The sequence below is a fragment of the Rhincodon typus genome, chromosome 35 (genome assembly GCF_021869965.1).
Source record: "Rhincodon typus isolate 14 chromosome 35, sRhiTyp1.1, whole genome shotgun sequence".
NCBI classification, from domain to species: domain Eukaryota; kingdom Metazoa; phylum Chordata; class Chondrichthyes; order Orectolobiformes; family Rhincodontidae; genus Rhincodon; species Rhincodon typus.
This window is the reverse complement of record NC_063366.1, coordinates 10,686,143-10,701,152: the sequence shown is the minus strand read 5'-3', so window position 1 is coordinate 10,701,152 and position 15,010 is coordinate 10,686,143. Positions and strand designations below refer to the sequence as shown.

At 44.1% G+C, this 15,010-nt stretch overlaps 1 protein-coding gene across 1 annotated transcript in view; it reads left to right on the top strand.

Moving 5' to 3' along the window:
* The window catches only part of LOC125487046 (complement C3-like), a 57,879-nt gene that overhangs the window by 16,590 nt on the left and 26,279 nt on the right, over window positions 1–15,010 (top strand). Inside the window, exons 8-12 of the mRNA XM_048616952.1 lie at window positions 22–118; window positions 3,476–3,605; window positions 5,116–5,228; window positions 10,436–10,609; window positions 13,713–13,904. Coding sequence (XP_048472909.1) covers window positions 22–118; window positions 3,476–3,605; window positions 5,116–5,228; window positions 10,436–10,609; window positions 13,713–13,904 — 706 coding nt within the window. The remainder of the gene's footprint in view (window positions 1–21; window positions 119–3,475; window positions 3,606–5,115; window positions 5,229–10,435; window positions 10,610–13,712; window positions 13,905–15,010) is intronic.

Here is a 15,010-nt window from a genome sequence, read left to right as displayed (position 1 = left end):
ATGTGTTTCTTCTCCTTGCAGTGCTAAGTCCAACTGTGATCTTCATGGCAGTGTGACTTTTGGGATAACGATTTCTGGTCAGAGGGTCCCCTTATCAAAAGTTCAACCAATCCATTGCGTAAGTCAGCTTTCTGGTTTGTGCGAGATCATTCATGAGTGGGAAATTAAATGCGAAACTTCAGCTGCAATACTCCCAGTGATGAGAAGCAAGTTGCCTTGCGTTGGTCAGCTTTTATAGACATGGTCCCATATTCAGTTTAGTTCTCTGTAACAGAAAAAGTCAAGCAAAGTGTACATTAGACACCAACATTGAATCTGCATGTCCCCTTCAATGTCCAATAACAGCATAATTACATTTATATAATTGACCCTAACTGTGGTGTAAAGAAGGAACATGAATGAATACAGTGCTCGCACAGCCCATTGTGCCTTCAGATCCTTGAAAGATCTATGCAATTAGCCCCAAACTCCATAATCCTGCAAATTTTCCAATTTCAAATATTCATCAGAATCCCTTTTGAAAGTTACCACAAAATTCGCTTCCATCACATGATCTCCTCTGGTGTTTAGCAAACGTTGTGTGATTTTTGCATTCGTCAGCACAACAGACAAGAATTCAGCTTTAATTTTTCAACAGAAAAATGGCAGCTTCCAAAAGTGTAGCCCTCTGTCAGGGCGTAACTGGGATGCCAGTGTAGATATTTCTGTGCTCGAGTCATGGAGCAGAAATTTGAGCCCTACCATCCACTGATTCAGAAGGAAAAGTGCTGTTAAATAATCCACGCATCTATTGAGCTCCTCTGACATTATGCCTTTTGCAAGATGGTGTGGTAATGGTACTGACTTAGATTGATCATCCAGAGGTCATAGAATCTGTACTGTGTGAAAGCAGGCCATTTGGCCCATTGAGTCCACACTGCACCTCCAAAGAGGATCCCACTCAGACCCACACCCCTACCCTCTCCTTGTAACCTTGCATTTCCCATGTCTAACATGCCTAGCCTGCACATCCCTGGACAGTATGGGACAATTTAGCACAGCCAATCCACCTAGCCTGCACATCTTTGGACTGTGGGAGGAAACCGGAGCACCCAGAGGCAGACACGGGGAGAATGTGCAAACTCCACACAGACAGTCACCCGAGGTTCCCGAACGCTGTGACGTATCAGTGCTAACCACTGAGCCACTGTGAGCTAAGTCTGAAGCTCAAAGCTAGTCACAGTAAGGGTAACCATTGACTGTCCTCAAAACCCATCTGCCATTCTTAACCCATTGGGCCTACACATTACCCCTGATACATATAAGGAACAAGAGTGGATTACTTGAGTCTAGTCCATCATCCAACAAGACCGTGGCTGATCTGAATTTAATGTCAACTGTATATTCCTGTACATCCCTGAAAATCTTTCATTCCTTGGTCATCAAGAATCGACATCTGCCTTAAATATATTTGAAGATTCTGCATCCGCTATCTTTTAAGGAAGGGAATTCCAAAAACTCACAACCCTCAGAGAGAAAATGTTTCTCTGTTCTGTTTTAAATGGACTCCCACTTACTTTTAATCCATGTTCTGGATTCTCCCACAAGACAAAACGTCCTTTCAACATCCAATTGATCAAGTCCCCTCAGGATCTTATATGTTTCAGCTGAGTCACCTCTGACTCTCTAAACTCCAGAGAATACTTGAAAAAAAACAGAAGTTGCTGGAAAAGTCCAGCAGGTCTGGCAACATCTGTAAGAAAAGAAAGAGTTAACGTTTCTGGTCCGGTGACCCTCCCTCAGAACTTGAGGTGCAGAAGAACAGAAGTTCTGAGGAAGGGTCACCAGACCAAAAGCATTAACTCTGTTTTTTCCTTCACAGATGCTTCCAGACCTGCTGAGCTTTTCCAGCAACTTCTGTTTTTGTTCCTGATTCACAGCATCTGCAGTTCTTTCGGTTTTTATCCAGAGGATACAGGCCCAGCCTGTCTAGTCTTTCCTCGTAAAATAATCCACTGATTTCAAGGATTAGTTTAGTAAACCTTCTCCGAACTGTTTCCAACGCATTAACACCCTTCTGTTATTCAAAGACTTCAGGGTGTCCTTATAGAGGTTTATAAAATGATGAGGGGCATGTATAGGGTGAGTAGACAAAGTTTCATCCCCAGGGTAGGGGAATCCAAAACTAGAAGGCATAGGTTTAAGGTGAGAGGGGCAAGATATAAAAGGAACCTGAGGGGCAACTTTTTCATGCAGAGAGTGGTGCGTGAATGGAATGGGCTGCCAGAGGAGGTGGTGGAGGGTGGTACAATTACAACATTTAAAAGACATTTGGATGGGTATATGAATAGGAAGGGTTTGGAAGGATATGGGCCAAATGCTGGCAAATGGGACCAGATTAATTTAGGATATCTGGTAGGCATGGACAATTTGGAACGAAGGTTCTGTTTCCATGCTGTACATCTCCATGACTCTATAAGTACGGTGACTAGCAATGTAAACAGTACCTAAGGTGCAGTCCCACCCCTAGTCTGTATAACTGAAGCATAACCTCCCTATACTTGAATTCAATTCTCCTCACAATAAACCATAGCATGCTATGAGCTTTCCTGATTACTCACTGTACCCACATACAAACCTTCTGTGATTCACACATGAGGACACCAAAAACTCTCTTTATTTCAGAGTCCTGCAATGTTCACTTGTTCCCATGGATTGGGGTTACTAATATAACCCCACTATATAAGGAGGAAAGCTGAAAGAAAAGTATGGAAGAGTTAGTTTGAGTTTGGCAGTGGGAAAAATGCTAGAGTCCATTTTAAAGAGGTACTGGAAGAACATTTGGAATACAGTGCCAAGATCAGACTGAGTCAGCACAGATTTACAAAGGCTTGACAAATTTTTTCCAGGTTTAACTGGTCGAGTGGATAAGGTGGAGCAAGTGGATGTGGCTCTCTTAGATTTTCAAAAGGCTTTCGATAGGTCCCACATCAGAGATTCACATGCAAAATCTAAGACCATGGGATATTGGAGGCCTCTCGTAAAATGATGCTGGCTTGGTCCAAAACAAAAACAGAAATTGCTGGAAAAGTGCAGTAGGTCTGGCAGCATCTGTGGAGAGAAATCAGAGTTTCGGGTCAAGTGACCCTTCTGCGGAACAGTCCAGCCCACTTAATGCTTTCCAAGTGTCCTAATATTACGTCTTTTATAATAGGCTTTTGCATTTTACCCACAATGACGTTAGGCTAACATATCTATACTTAGCTGTGATTTCCTTCCCTCCCTTTCTAAACAATGGGATTACATTTCCAATCTCTTCCCTCAATCTGAAGGAACTGCTCCAGAGTGTGTAGAATGTTGGAATATGAACACCAATGCATCCAGTATTTCCAGGGCCATTTCCTTCAGTATCCTGGGATGTAGAATATCCGCCCACAGAGGTTTGTCGGATTTTCCCATCTCGATTTCTCAAATACGTTTTGATTTCTATTTGCAGACCCTGAATAGAGACTTTCGTGTGACTTTAGATACGAGCATTCTGATCAAGAGCATAGACGAGAAAGGGGGGATGGACAAGTTCAAGAAAGGCATGTTGTATATTCAAGCAGATATTTCGGACCAAGAAGGTGAGTCCTCATCAAAATTGAGCTGGACATTTTTTTTGGATGCTAAGCAATTGCCAATGCTTCTTCGCTGTTCACCCTGAACACTATGGGCAACTTAGCATGGCCAATCCACCTAGACTGCACATCTTTGGGCTGTGGGAGGAAACTGGAGCACCCAGAGGAAACCCACGCAGACAGAGGGAGAATGTGCAAACTCCACACAGTTTGAAGTTCAGTGCTGCGCCCATAGAAATGTTCTCAAACTAACATGGTCATTGTTACTAGTCCACACCACAATGTTCATTTCCTGAAACCATTGCACACACCAGGCATTTTCTGTTGGTGAACCAGATTGTTCACAATTTTAGTTTCTGATTTGTTCCTTCATAGCAATTGTTTCACAACATCTTTCCCATAGCAGGGTGACCAGAATTGAGCGCATTATTCCAAAAGCAGCCTAACCAATATCCTGTAGAGCCGCAACATTACATATCAACTCCTATACTCAATGCACTGACCAATAAAGGCAAGCATATAAAACGCCTTCTTCAGCATCTTGTCTATCTGCAACTCCCCTTTCAAGGAACTATGAACCTGCACTCCAAGGTCTATCAAAACTAGAGGGCATAGTTTAATGTCAGAGGGGAAAGCTTTAAAAGGGACCAGAGGGGCAATTTCTTCACGCAGATGGTGGTGTGTGTATGGAACGAACTGCCAGAGGAAGTGGTGGAGCCTGGTAAAATTACAACATTTAAAAGGCAGCTGGATGGGTATATGAATAGGAAGGGTTTAGAGCGATATGGGCCAAATGCTGGCAAATGGGACTGGATTAATTTAGGATATCTGGTTGCCCCTTATGTCTCTTTTAAATCTTTCTCTCTTCACCTTAATCCTATGCCCTCTTGTTTTGGACTCCCCTACCCTTGGGAAAAATCCATGTCCAATCACTCTACCCATGCCTCTCATGATTTTATAAATCTCTATACAGTTACCCCTCAGCCTCTGACACTCCAGGGAAAGAGAGCCCCAGCCTATTCAGCCTCTCCCTATAGCTCAAGCCATCCAACCCTGGCAACATCCTTGTAAATCTTTTCCGTACCCTTTCAGGTTTAACAACATTTTTCCCACAGCTGAGAGACCAGAATTGCAGGCAATATTCCAAAAGTGGCCGAACCAATGTCCTGTACAGCCGCAACGTGACCTCCCAACTCCTGTACAGAGCATTCCAATCCTGCCCCTTTAATTCCGGATGGGTCATAAGCGTGTCTTGTGAATTAATTTTGTTTTGATATTGGCAACTGTGCCTAGAACTGCCTAGGCCCTAACATCTGGAATTCCTCCAGTAATTTCTCTGACTCTACCTCCCTTTCCTTCTTTAAGATGCCTATTGACCTAAGTTTTTAGATAACTGACCTAAAGTGTTGTTCTGTAGGTCGTTTAGGAATTTTGTCTGATCACAGCTCTTGGGCTGCTTCACTGCATTGAAGTTGCAATATAAATGCAAGGTGTTAGTGTTTTTTTTTCAATGCAGGGCATCATGAAACCAAGTTAGTGGACAACATACCATTTCGAGCGTCACCCTATCATATCAGCTTGGCAGGCACCAAACCTTATTTCACACTCGGAACTGACTTTTACTCCCTGGTACGTATGCATTTCTTGCTAAGTATTGATTTTTTTTTTGTTGAGGTCACAGTTTAACAGTAAGGGGTTGTCCACTGAAGACAAAAAAACAAGGAGATTTCTTTTCTCAAAGAGGGGGTGAAAATCTTTGGAACACCCTTCCCTGAAAGACAGACCAATCAGCGTCTTCGAATATTCTTAAAGCAGATGGAGATTATTTCTTGACAAGCTAAGGACGAAAGGCTATCATATCATAGAAGCCCGACAGTGTGGAAACAGGCCCTTCGGCCCAACAAGTCCATACCTACCCTCAGAGCATCCCACCCAGAACCATCCCCCTATAACCTGCCTGATCTACACATTCTTGAACACTAGGGGCAATTTAGCATGGCCACTCCACCCTAACCTGCACATCTTTGGACTGTGGGAGGAAACCCACGCAGACACAGGGAGAATGTGCAAACTCCACACAGACAGTCGCCCGAGGGTGGAATCAAACCCAGGTCCCTGGAGCTGTGAGGCAGCAGTGCTAACCACTGAGCCACTGTGCTGCTTTTTTTTTGAGGAGGAGGGACACCTTCAATCACTTGACCATGTTCCATGTTCCCTTGTTTCTTGGCAAAGGGTTTCTCCAGGTATCATTCCCCATCCAGCTGACTGTCCCTGGAATCAAGGGCATTTGAGGAAGACCGTCACGTCTGTCCCATGTCCCTGGCACAGCCAAAACTGCTGCGCTCAGGCCATGCCAAATTTCAGCAGCGGCGAGGCGTCAGTTTCATCCTTCGTGCCAAGCTCGAGAAGGGGGTGTGGGCAATGTCTCAGGCAGCTACGGGTGTGTTCCAGACTGCCAGTGCTTGACCGGGTGTGCAGCGGGCACCTAAGTACGGTGCCAGCACCAAACGTCATGTCATACCCAAGAACTGGGGCGTGTTCCTGCCTCTGGTGAATAAGAGATTTAAATGGGGGGGGGGTGGTAGGGGCAAATGGGCATGGTTAACAAGGCGGGTTTTGGATGCTCGCGAGGGGAAACTCCCTGGACTTAAACAAAACTCACCAAATTATACGATATTCTGGTAAGATTCAGCCAATGCTCCCAATTTGGTGCAAAGTTGAGCGGTACACTGACAACACAGCGAGAGGGGAGATCAAGTGAGCTAATGTTTCAGCAATATGCCTTTTGTCAACGCTAAGAGGAAGGCAAGCATTGCAATGTAAAGAAAGGGGAGGTGATGCCCTAGTGGTATTATCACTGGATTAACAATCATCCAGTGATCCAGGTCAAGTTCTGTGGACCCTGGGTTCGAATCCTGTCACTACAGGTGGTCGAATTTGAATCTACTGAAAATCTGGGATTAAGAGTCTAATGATGACCATGTGTCTGTCGCCAATTGTCAGGAAAAACCCATCTGGTTCACTACTGCCCTTTAGGGAAGGAAACCGCCATCCTTACCCAGTCTGGCCTATACGTGACTCCAGACCCACAGCAATGTGGTTGACTCGTAACTGCCCTCTGGGCAATTAGGGATGGGCAATTAATGCTATCCTAGCCAGTGATGTCAAAATCCTGTGACTGAATAAGAAGATGACAAAGAACTTTGAGAGGAAACTGACATTTTAATTGCCAAAGGATGAGTTGCCTGCAGAAGTGAAAGACGATAAACCGGTTGGAAAACTTTGGCAACTTGCCAGTCAGGAGTCGAACATGCGCGGGTTTTAAAGTATTGGCAAATCAGTTATTGTTCAGCTCCAAGAGTTGCACTGATCCCTAGGAGAAGGTGCAATGTAGAAGACAGTTTGCAACTAATTGTGAATCCAGTCGGATTGAGGATGGCGTCAACTTTACATCTTGCACTAGGCTTCAGTGGTGCATAAAATTAGAGGGGTTTCTCGTCAGTTTCTAGTATTCAGTTGTTAGGAACTCCATTTCCCTTGTCATCAAGCGTCCCCCTGCTGTCAACTGACGCTCATTTGGTAACGCTCTGGCCCCAGTGCCTGAAAATGATGGGTTCGATTCCATTTCCAATACCTTATCACAATTCATGCTCCAAAATGTAACTGAGGGAGCACTATACAGTGCCTGGAAACTGAATTGCAGTGTGATTTACATTGAGAAAATCATATACGGAAGAAGTAACCACGTGTGAATCTTGCAACAATCACAAGGTAACAGAAATCAACAAATTCATTCAGGTGACAGGAATTGGAAGGAATATCAAAGGAAGGGCAATGGTGAGACACTGAAGTGAATGGCCAACCCAGTTATATTCCCACGATGCCAACAACTCATCAGATAATAGGGGCAGTAAACATCTTGGCAACTTAAAGGGGCAATTGCACCTTTTTTATTTTCTTCTGCTTTGTCTCTTATAGTGTTTTTTTTCTCCCACTGTCGTAGAGGTTTTGCAGCACGGAAAGAGGCTCTTCAGCCCATTATCTATCCCAGGGCATTGTGGGAAGCTAGGGAAGAAATTGGGGCCCCCTAACAGAGATATTTGTATCATCTACAGCCATGGGTGAGGTGATGGATGACTGGAGGGAGCTCATGTTGTGCCTTTATTTAAGAAAGGCTGTCAGGAGAAGGTTGGGAACGATAGACCTGTGAGTCAGTAGTGGGCAAGTTGGAGGGGATTCTTAGAGACAGGATTTACATTCATTTGGAGAGGCAAGGACTGATTAGGGATGATCAGCATGGCTTTGTGCATGGGAAATCGTGTCTCACTAACTTGATTGAGTGTTTTGAGGATGTAACCGAAAAGATTGAGGGCAGAGCGGTAGATATTGTCTACGTGGACTTTAGTAAAGCCTTTAACAAGGTTCCGCATGGTAGACTGGTTCATAAGGTTAGATAGCATGGGATTCAGGGAGAACTTGCCAATTGGATACTAAATTTCCTTAACGGTAGGAGACAGAGAGTGGTGGTAAATGGTTGTTTCTCAGACTGGAAGACTGTGACCAGTAATATGCCAAAGGGATTTGTGCTGGGTCCACTTTTATTTGTCATTTAGACAAACGATTTTGATGAGAATTTAGGAGGCATAGTCAAGTTTGCAGATGACACCAAAATTGGTGCTATAGTGGGCAGTGAAGAACTTTATTGAAGATTACAAGGGGTCTTAATCAATTGGGCCAATGGGCTGAGGAATGGCAAATGGAGTTTAATTTGGAAAAATGTGAGGTATTGCATTTTGGTAAAACAAACAAGGACAGGACTAATACAGTTGATGTTGAGCCCTGGGTAGTGTTGTCAAACAGAGAGACCTAGAGGTTCAGGTACATAGTTCTTTGAAACTTGCATCACAGGTAGACAGGATGGTTAAGAATGCATTTAGCATGCTTGCCTTCATTGGTCAGAGCTTTGAGTACAGGAGTTGGGATGTCATCTTGAGATCATACAGGGTATTGGTAAGGCCACTTTCTGGTCACCCTGGTCTCGCAAGAATATTATTCAGTTGGAGAGGATTCAAAAAAGATTTACCAGGATGTTGCTGGGACTGGAGTTATTAGGAGATGCTGGATAGGCTGGGACTTTTTTCACTGGAGCACAGAATTTGAGGGGTGACCTTATAAAGGTATATACAATCGTGAGGGTCTTAGATAAGGTGAACAGGAAAGGTCTTTTCCCTAGGATGGGGGGGATTCAAAACGAGGGGGACATATTTTTAGGGTGAGAGGAGAAAAATTTAAAAGGGAGTTGAAGGGCTTAACCTTTTTACACAGAGGGTGGTTTGTGTGTGGAATGAACTGCCAGAGGAAGTGGTAGGTGCAGGTACAGTTATAACATTTAAAAAACATTTGGACTGGTACATGAATAGGGAAGGTTTGGAGGGATGTGGGGCCAATGCAGGCAAATGGGACTAGTTTAGTTTGGGAAACTTGGTCGGCATGGATGAGTTGGACTGAAGGGTCTGTTTCCCTGAATGACTCTATGTGTCCGTGCTAGTCACTAAGCCCCTACCTTCTCTAATATCATTTTTGAGCACTTGGTCCAGTTGTGGCCCATTTACTGTTTTATACAGTCCCATTATAACCTGCTTGGTGTTGTAAACTATGCCTCAGCTAATAAAGGGATGAATCCAATACTGCTTAACCATTTTATCTACCGATCCTGCTACCTACAGGGATCTATGGTTATCCACACTAAGGTTCTTCTGATCTTCAATACTTCTCAGGATTCTATCATTCCCATTAGGGAAGGCAGTGGTATAGTGATAATGTTACTGGAATGACAATTCTGAACTCCAGGCTAATGCTCTGTGGACATGGGTTGAATCTCAACGTGGCAGATGGTGGAATCTGAATTTAATAAGAATCTGGAACTGAAAAGCTAGCCTAACGTCAATCATTGTGAAAACCCATCTAATTCACTTACCTCATAGATATTTGACAGCACGGATAAAGATCCTTTGGCCCATTATGTCTGCGCCAGTCATCAAGCACTTATCTACTCCAATTCCGTTTTCCAGCACTTGACCCATATCCTTGTATTCGGAGGCATTTTTAGTGTTCAACTCTTTCATGTTCTGAAGGTTGCCACCTGTACTATCTTTTCAGCAGCGGGTTTCAGATAAACACCACTGTCTGGGTGAAGATACTTTTCCTTAAATCCCCTGTCAACCTTCTGATCCTTACCTGAAATTTAAGCATCCATCCAAACCATACTCCTCACACCAACCCCCCTCCCCCCACACCCCCACCCTTCAGTTATTCACTGCTGTATGAGCTGGAAGCATTTCTTCCTACAATGTCCCTCATAATCGTTTACATCTCAATCAGGTGCCCCCTTCAGCGTTCTCCGCTCCAAAGGAAAAGTTTATCCAGCCTCTCCCCTTCGCTGAAATGCTTCTTCCCAGTCAACATCCTGGTGAATCTCCCTCTGCATCTTCTCTAATGCAATCATATCCTTCCCGGAATATGGTGACCAGAACTGAACACAGTACACCAACAGTAAACTAGTCAAAATCTTCTCAGGCTCAATTGTAACTGCCCTGCTGTTGTGTGCAAAGCCTTGACTAATAAAGGTAATTGACCCAGATTACTTCTTCCATAACTTTCCTACCTGTCTTGCTACCTTCAACAATCTATGGATATTCACACTAAGGTTCCTCTGATCCTTTGTACTTCCTAGGATCCTATCAATCAGCATGGACTCCCTTGCCTTGTTGGTCCTCCCACAAATCCATGACCTCACACTATTCAGGAATCATTGATTACCATTGATTATCTTACAGATATCAGTTATCTATCCCAATGGTTCTGCTGCTGTTGCTGTACCAATCAAAGTATTAGTGAACATCACAGGGGAAAACACATTTACATCTGATGTTTCAGGATGGACTGACCAAATTGGCGAGCTAGGATTTAAATTTATGGCTCCCTGGAATGCTGAGACTATAGAAATTGTGGTAAGACTATGTTCCTCACTATTTTTTTTCAGTCGGGATTACCACAGTTTGTGTCTTTTTGCTGATATTCATGATTATAACCAATATTTATTTTCCAGTTTACAGTTTCATTCAATCTAACTTTGGAATACACAAAAACATGCACGTGCGAGTGCACGCACACACACACGCGCACGCACACACACACACATACAGACGAAAACACACGTGAACACATGTACACAAACACAAGCACAGATACACACATACAAACACATAGACACATACAAACACACACAGGAACACACACATACATGAAAACACGTGCAAAAACATACACGAACATACACATGAAGACACACGTACATGAAACATACACGCTCATAAAAACACACACATAGGCACACACACACACACACACACACCCACACAAATGGACACTCATGCACACACATACAGGTACACATACAGATACATACGAAGCATACACACAGGAAAACACTGACACACACAAACACAAACACACACACTCAAACACACAGATACACACATGGATACATGCACAAACATGCAGATGAACACACAAACATTCACACACACGCAAACACTCACACAGACTCACATACACACACACTTACATACATACACACACATACACAAATACACACATACATAACACGCGTACACACACACTCACACACACAGACAGACACACTCACACACACCCACACACACAAACACATACACACACACATGCACATACACACACACACAAACACACAGACACACACAAATACACATTTCTCCTTCCAGCTTGCTATCAGGATTGAGGGCGAGGGAGCATCTTGGGATGGATTTCCATTCTATTAACATATGCCCCTTCATTTTGTGCTCTGAAATCTGGTAAGTGAGAATTGGCATTCAGCCTCTTGTTGTGGACTTCAGAGCAGAGAGAAATCCTCAGCCAGCAGTTAGCCAGTAGACCCGCCTCCATGGAGTAATTTTAACTTCGGTCAGTCAGAAATTTATGAAGAACTTGCTTATCCACTTACATCATCGTCCAACAGCAAATTAACCTCCAATTCCTTATTGCTTTGCCTTCAATGCATCTACAGTATTCACTCCAACTAGATTTAAAGGAAAGGAGCTCCACAGACTCACCAGTCTCAAAAGAATTTCCTCAGAGTTATTTGTGATTACCTTATATCTATGGCTCTTGGTTTTGGAATCCCCCTCAGTTTAAACAAAAAATCAATATTACTGACAATCCCGTCAACCCTTTGGTAATTTCAAAATTTCTATCAAGTCACCTCTTGGCCTTCACTTTTCAAAAAACAATTAAGAGGAACTAACAATTGTCACTCATCTTCCACAGGAGAAGAAACCAGCCCCTGGATCATGTTCCAATATCATATTCTCACGTACAATCTAACCTGAGATCTTTTGAGTATTAGGCCAATGTCAAATGATAGATTCCCTACAGTGTGGAAGCAGGCCAATTGGCCCATTGAGTCCATACTGACCCTCTGAAGAGCATGACACCCACACCCATCCTCCCTACCCTATTCCTGCATTTCCCATGGCTAACCCACCTAGCCTCCACATCCCTGGACATGATGGGGCGATTTAGCATGGCCAATCCAGTTAACCTGCACATCTTTGGCTGTGTGAGGAAATCAGAGCACCAGGAGAAAACCCACACAGACCCGCACTCCCAAGGCTGGGATCAAACCTGAGTCCCCTGGTGTGCTGTGAGGCAGAAGTGCTAACCACTGAGCCAACGTGCCACCCAAATAAACATAGCTGAAGTTTTGCTAAAATACTGTCTGGATTTACCAGTGCAATAATGGGTGTTATTCATATCTGACTTATATTCATTTCCTGTAATTCCAAAATCACCACAAAAGAAAGATCTTATCCCTATGTACCCTCTTCTACTCTGTGATAATTACAAATAATTTATCAAGACACCACTCAGTCTCCTCAATTCCAGACATGGCGTGAGGCAGATATTGGGCAAATTTCCATACTGCTCCTTGAACATGGCTTTCATGGCAGATTCCCATCTTGATAATTGGTTTGATCAGTTTTTATGTGTTTCACTTGTGCCCATCTGTCATTTACATCTGTATCACTCCTCAATGTATCTATTAATGTCTGTCTGACTATCTGCAGTCCAATCCATCTTTCAATGTGTCTATTAATGACTAACTATTTATACAATTGGCTATCTTTTAAAGTATCTGGCTGTCTAGTTTTAATTGTATCTTTTAATGTCTGTCTATCTGTACTACCAAATGTCTTTCAATGTATCTGCTAAGGACTGTGTCTATTTATACAGCATTCACAGAACTATTGTATTATAGTACTCACTACACTATTAATCCAATTAATGTTCTGGGGACATGGGTTTGAATCCTGCTTTAATGGTGGAATATAAATAAAATCTGGAATTGAGAATCTAATGACGGCCATGAAAACAATTGTTGGGGGTAAATCACGTCTGGTTGAGTAATGCCCCTTCAGGGAAGTAAGTCTGCCATCCTTACCTGGTCTGGCCTGTACCTGACTCCAACCAGCCAAGTGGTTGACTCTCTGCTGCCCTCTGGGCAATAAATGGCAGTGGTACCTACATACTGTGTCAGAGAGCCACAGAGCGGTACAGCATGGAAACAGACTCTTCAGTCCAATTCGTCTGTGCCGATCAGATATCCTAAATGAATCCAGTCCCATTTGCCAGCGTTTGGCCCATATCCCTCTAAATTCTTCCTATTCAGGTACCCATCCAGATGTCTTTTAAATGTTGTAGTTATACCAGCCTCTACCACTTCCTCTGGCAGCTCATTCCACACACGCACCACCCTCTGTGTGAAAATGTTGCCCCTCAGATCCCTTTTAAATCTTTCCCCTCTCACCTTAAACTTATGTCCTCTAGTTTTGGACACCCTGGGGAAAGGAGTGAATTTAAAAAAAAAGTCGATTTTCTGTGCCTGTTTACCATTCTAAAAACACAACAAAAGCAGAAATTGTTGGAAAAGCTCACGATTTTTCCTGCAAGTTCTGATTTCCAGCATCCACTAGTTTCTTTGCTTCTAAATATACAGTCAACTTTAACACTTTCCAGGCAATTGCTGGCAATGAAGACACTGGATCTGAAAGGATACGTAAAATTGTGAAGAAACACCACTCTGCCAGCGAGAGGTACCTTCACATCAGTGTTCCACACGTTCTGTTGTATCCTGGGGACATCATCACTGTTAGTCTTACTGCAATCAGCCAGCACGACCTCAGGAATGTCCATTACTTCTATTACCTGGTAAGTTTTACAGTACTATCATGGAGAATTTCAAGGTGTAAAGCAACCCCGATCTATACATAGAGATAGTCGATGCTGGAGTCTGAGATCACACAGTGTGGAGCTGGAGGAACATAGCAGGACAGGCAGCATCAGAGGACCAGGAAAGTTGACCTTTCGGGTCAGGACCCTTCTTCAAAAATGGAGAGGGGGAAGGGAGCTCACCAATTTCCGCATCCAAAGTATCATTCTCCGCCACTTCCGCCACCTGCAATATGACCCCACAACCAAAGATATATTTCCCTCCCCACCCTTATCTGCCTTCCAGAGGGACTGCTTTCTCCGTGACTCCCTCGTCCACTCCACACTCCCCACTAGCCCCACCACCCCCAGCACATTTCCCTGCGACCGCAGGAGGTGCTACACCTCCCCCCATCACCTAAATCCAAGGCACCAAACAAACCTTTCACATCAGACAGAGCTTCACCTGCACATCCGCTAATGTGGTCTATTGCCTTGCTGTTCCTGATGTGGCCTCCTCTACATCAGGGAGACCAAGCGTGCACTCAGAGACCATTTCATAGGGCATCTGTGCTCTGTTTGCGACAAACGACAATACTTTCCAGTTGCGAACCACTTCAACTCGCCCTCCCACTCCCTGGAGGACATGTCCATCATGGGCCTCCTCCAGTGTCACAATGATGCCACCCAGAAACTGGAGGAACAACACCTCATATTCCGCCTTGGGAGCCTACAACCCAATGGTCTCAATGTGGACTTTACTAGTTTCAAAATCTCCCCAGCCCTGACCACATCCCATGACCAACCCTCTCTCTCACCCCTGCCTCCTTGACCTGTCTTCTCTCCCACCTGTCCGCCCCTCCCACCTCACTGACCAATCCCTACTTGCACTCACCTTTACTAGCTTCATCCCTGCCTCCTTGACCTGACACAACCTGTCCATCTTCTCTCTCACCTATCCACTCCTCCCACCTCACTGACCAATCCCCACCACTCCCTACCTGCGCTCACCTATCACCATCCCACCTACCTTCCCAGCCCCATCCCTCCTCCCTCTATTTATTTCCCAGCTCCCTTCCCCTCCCCCATTTCTGAAGAAGGGTCCT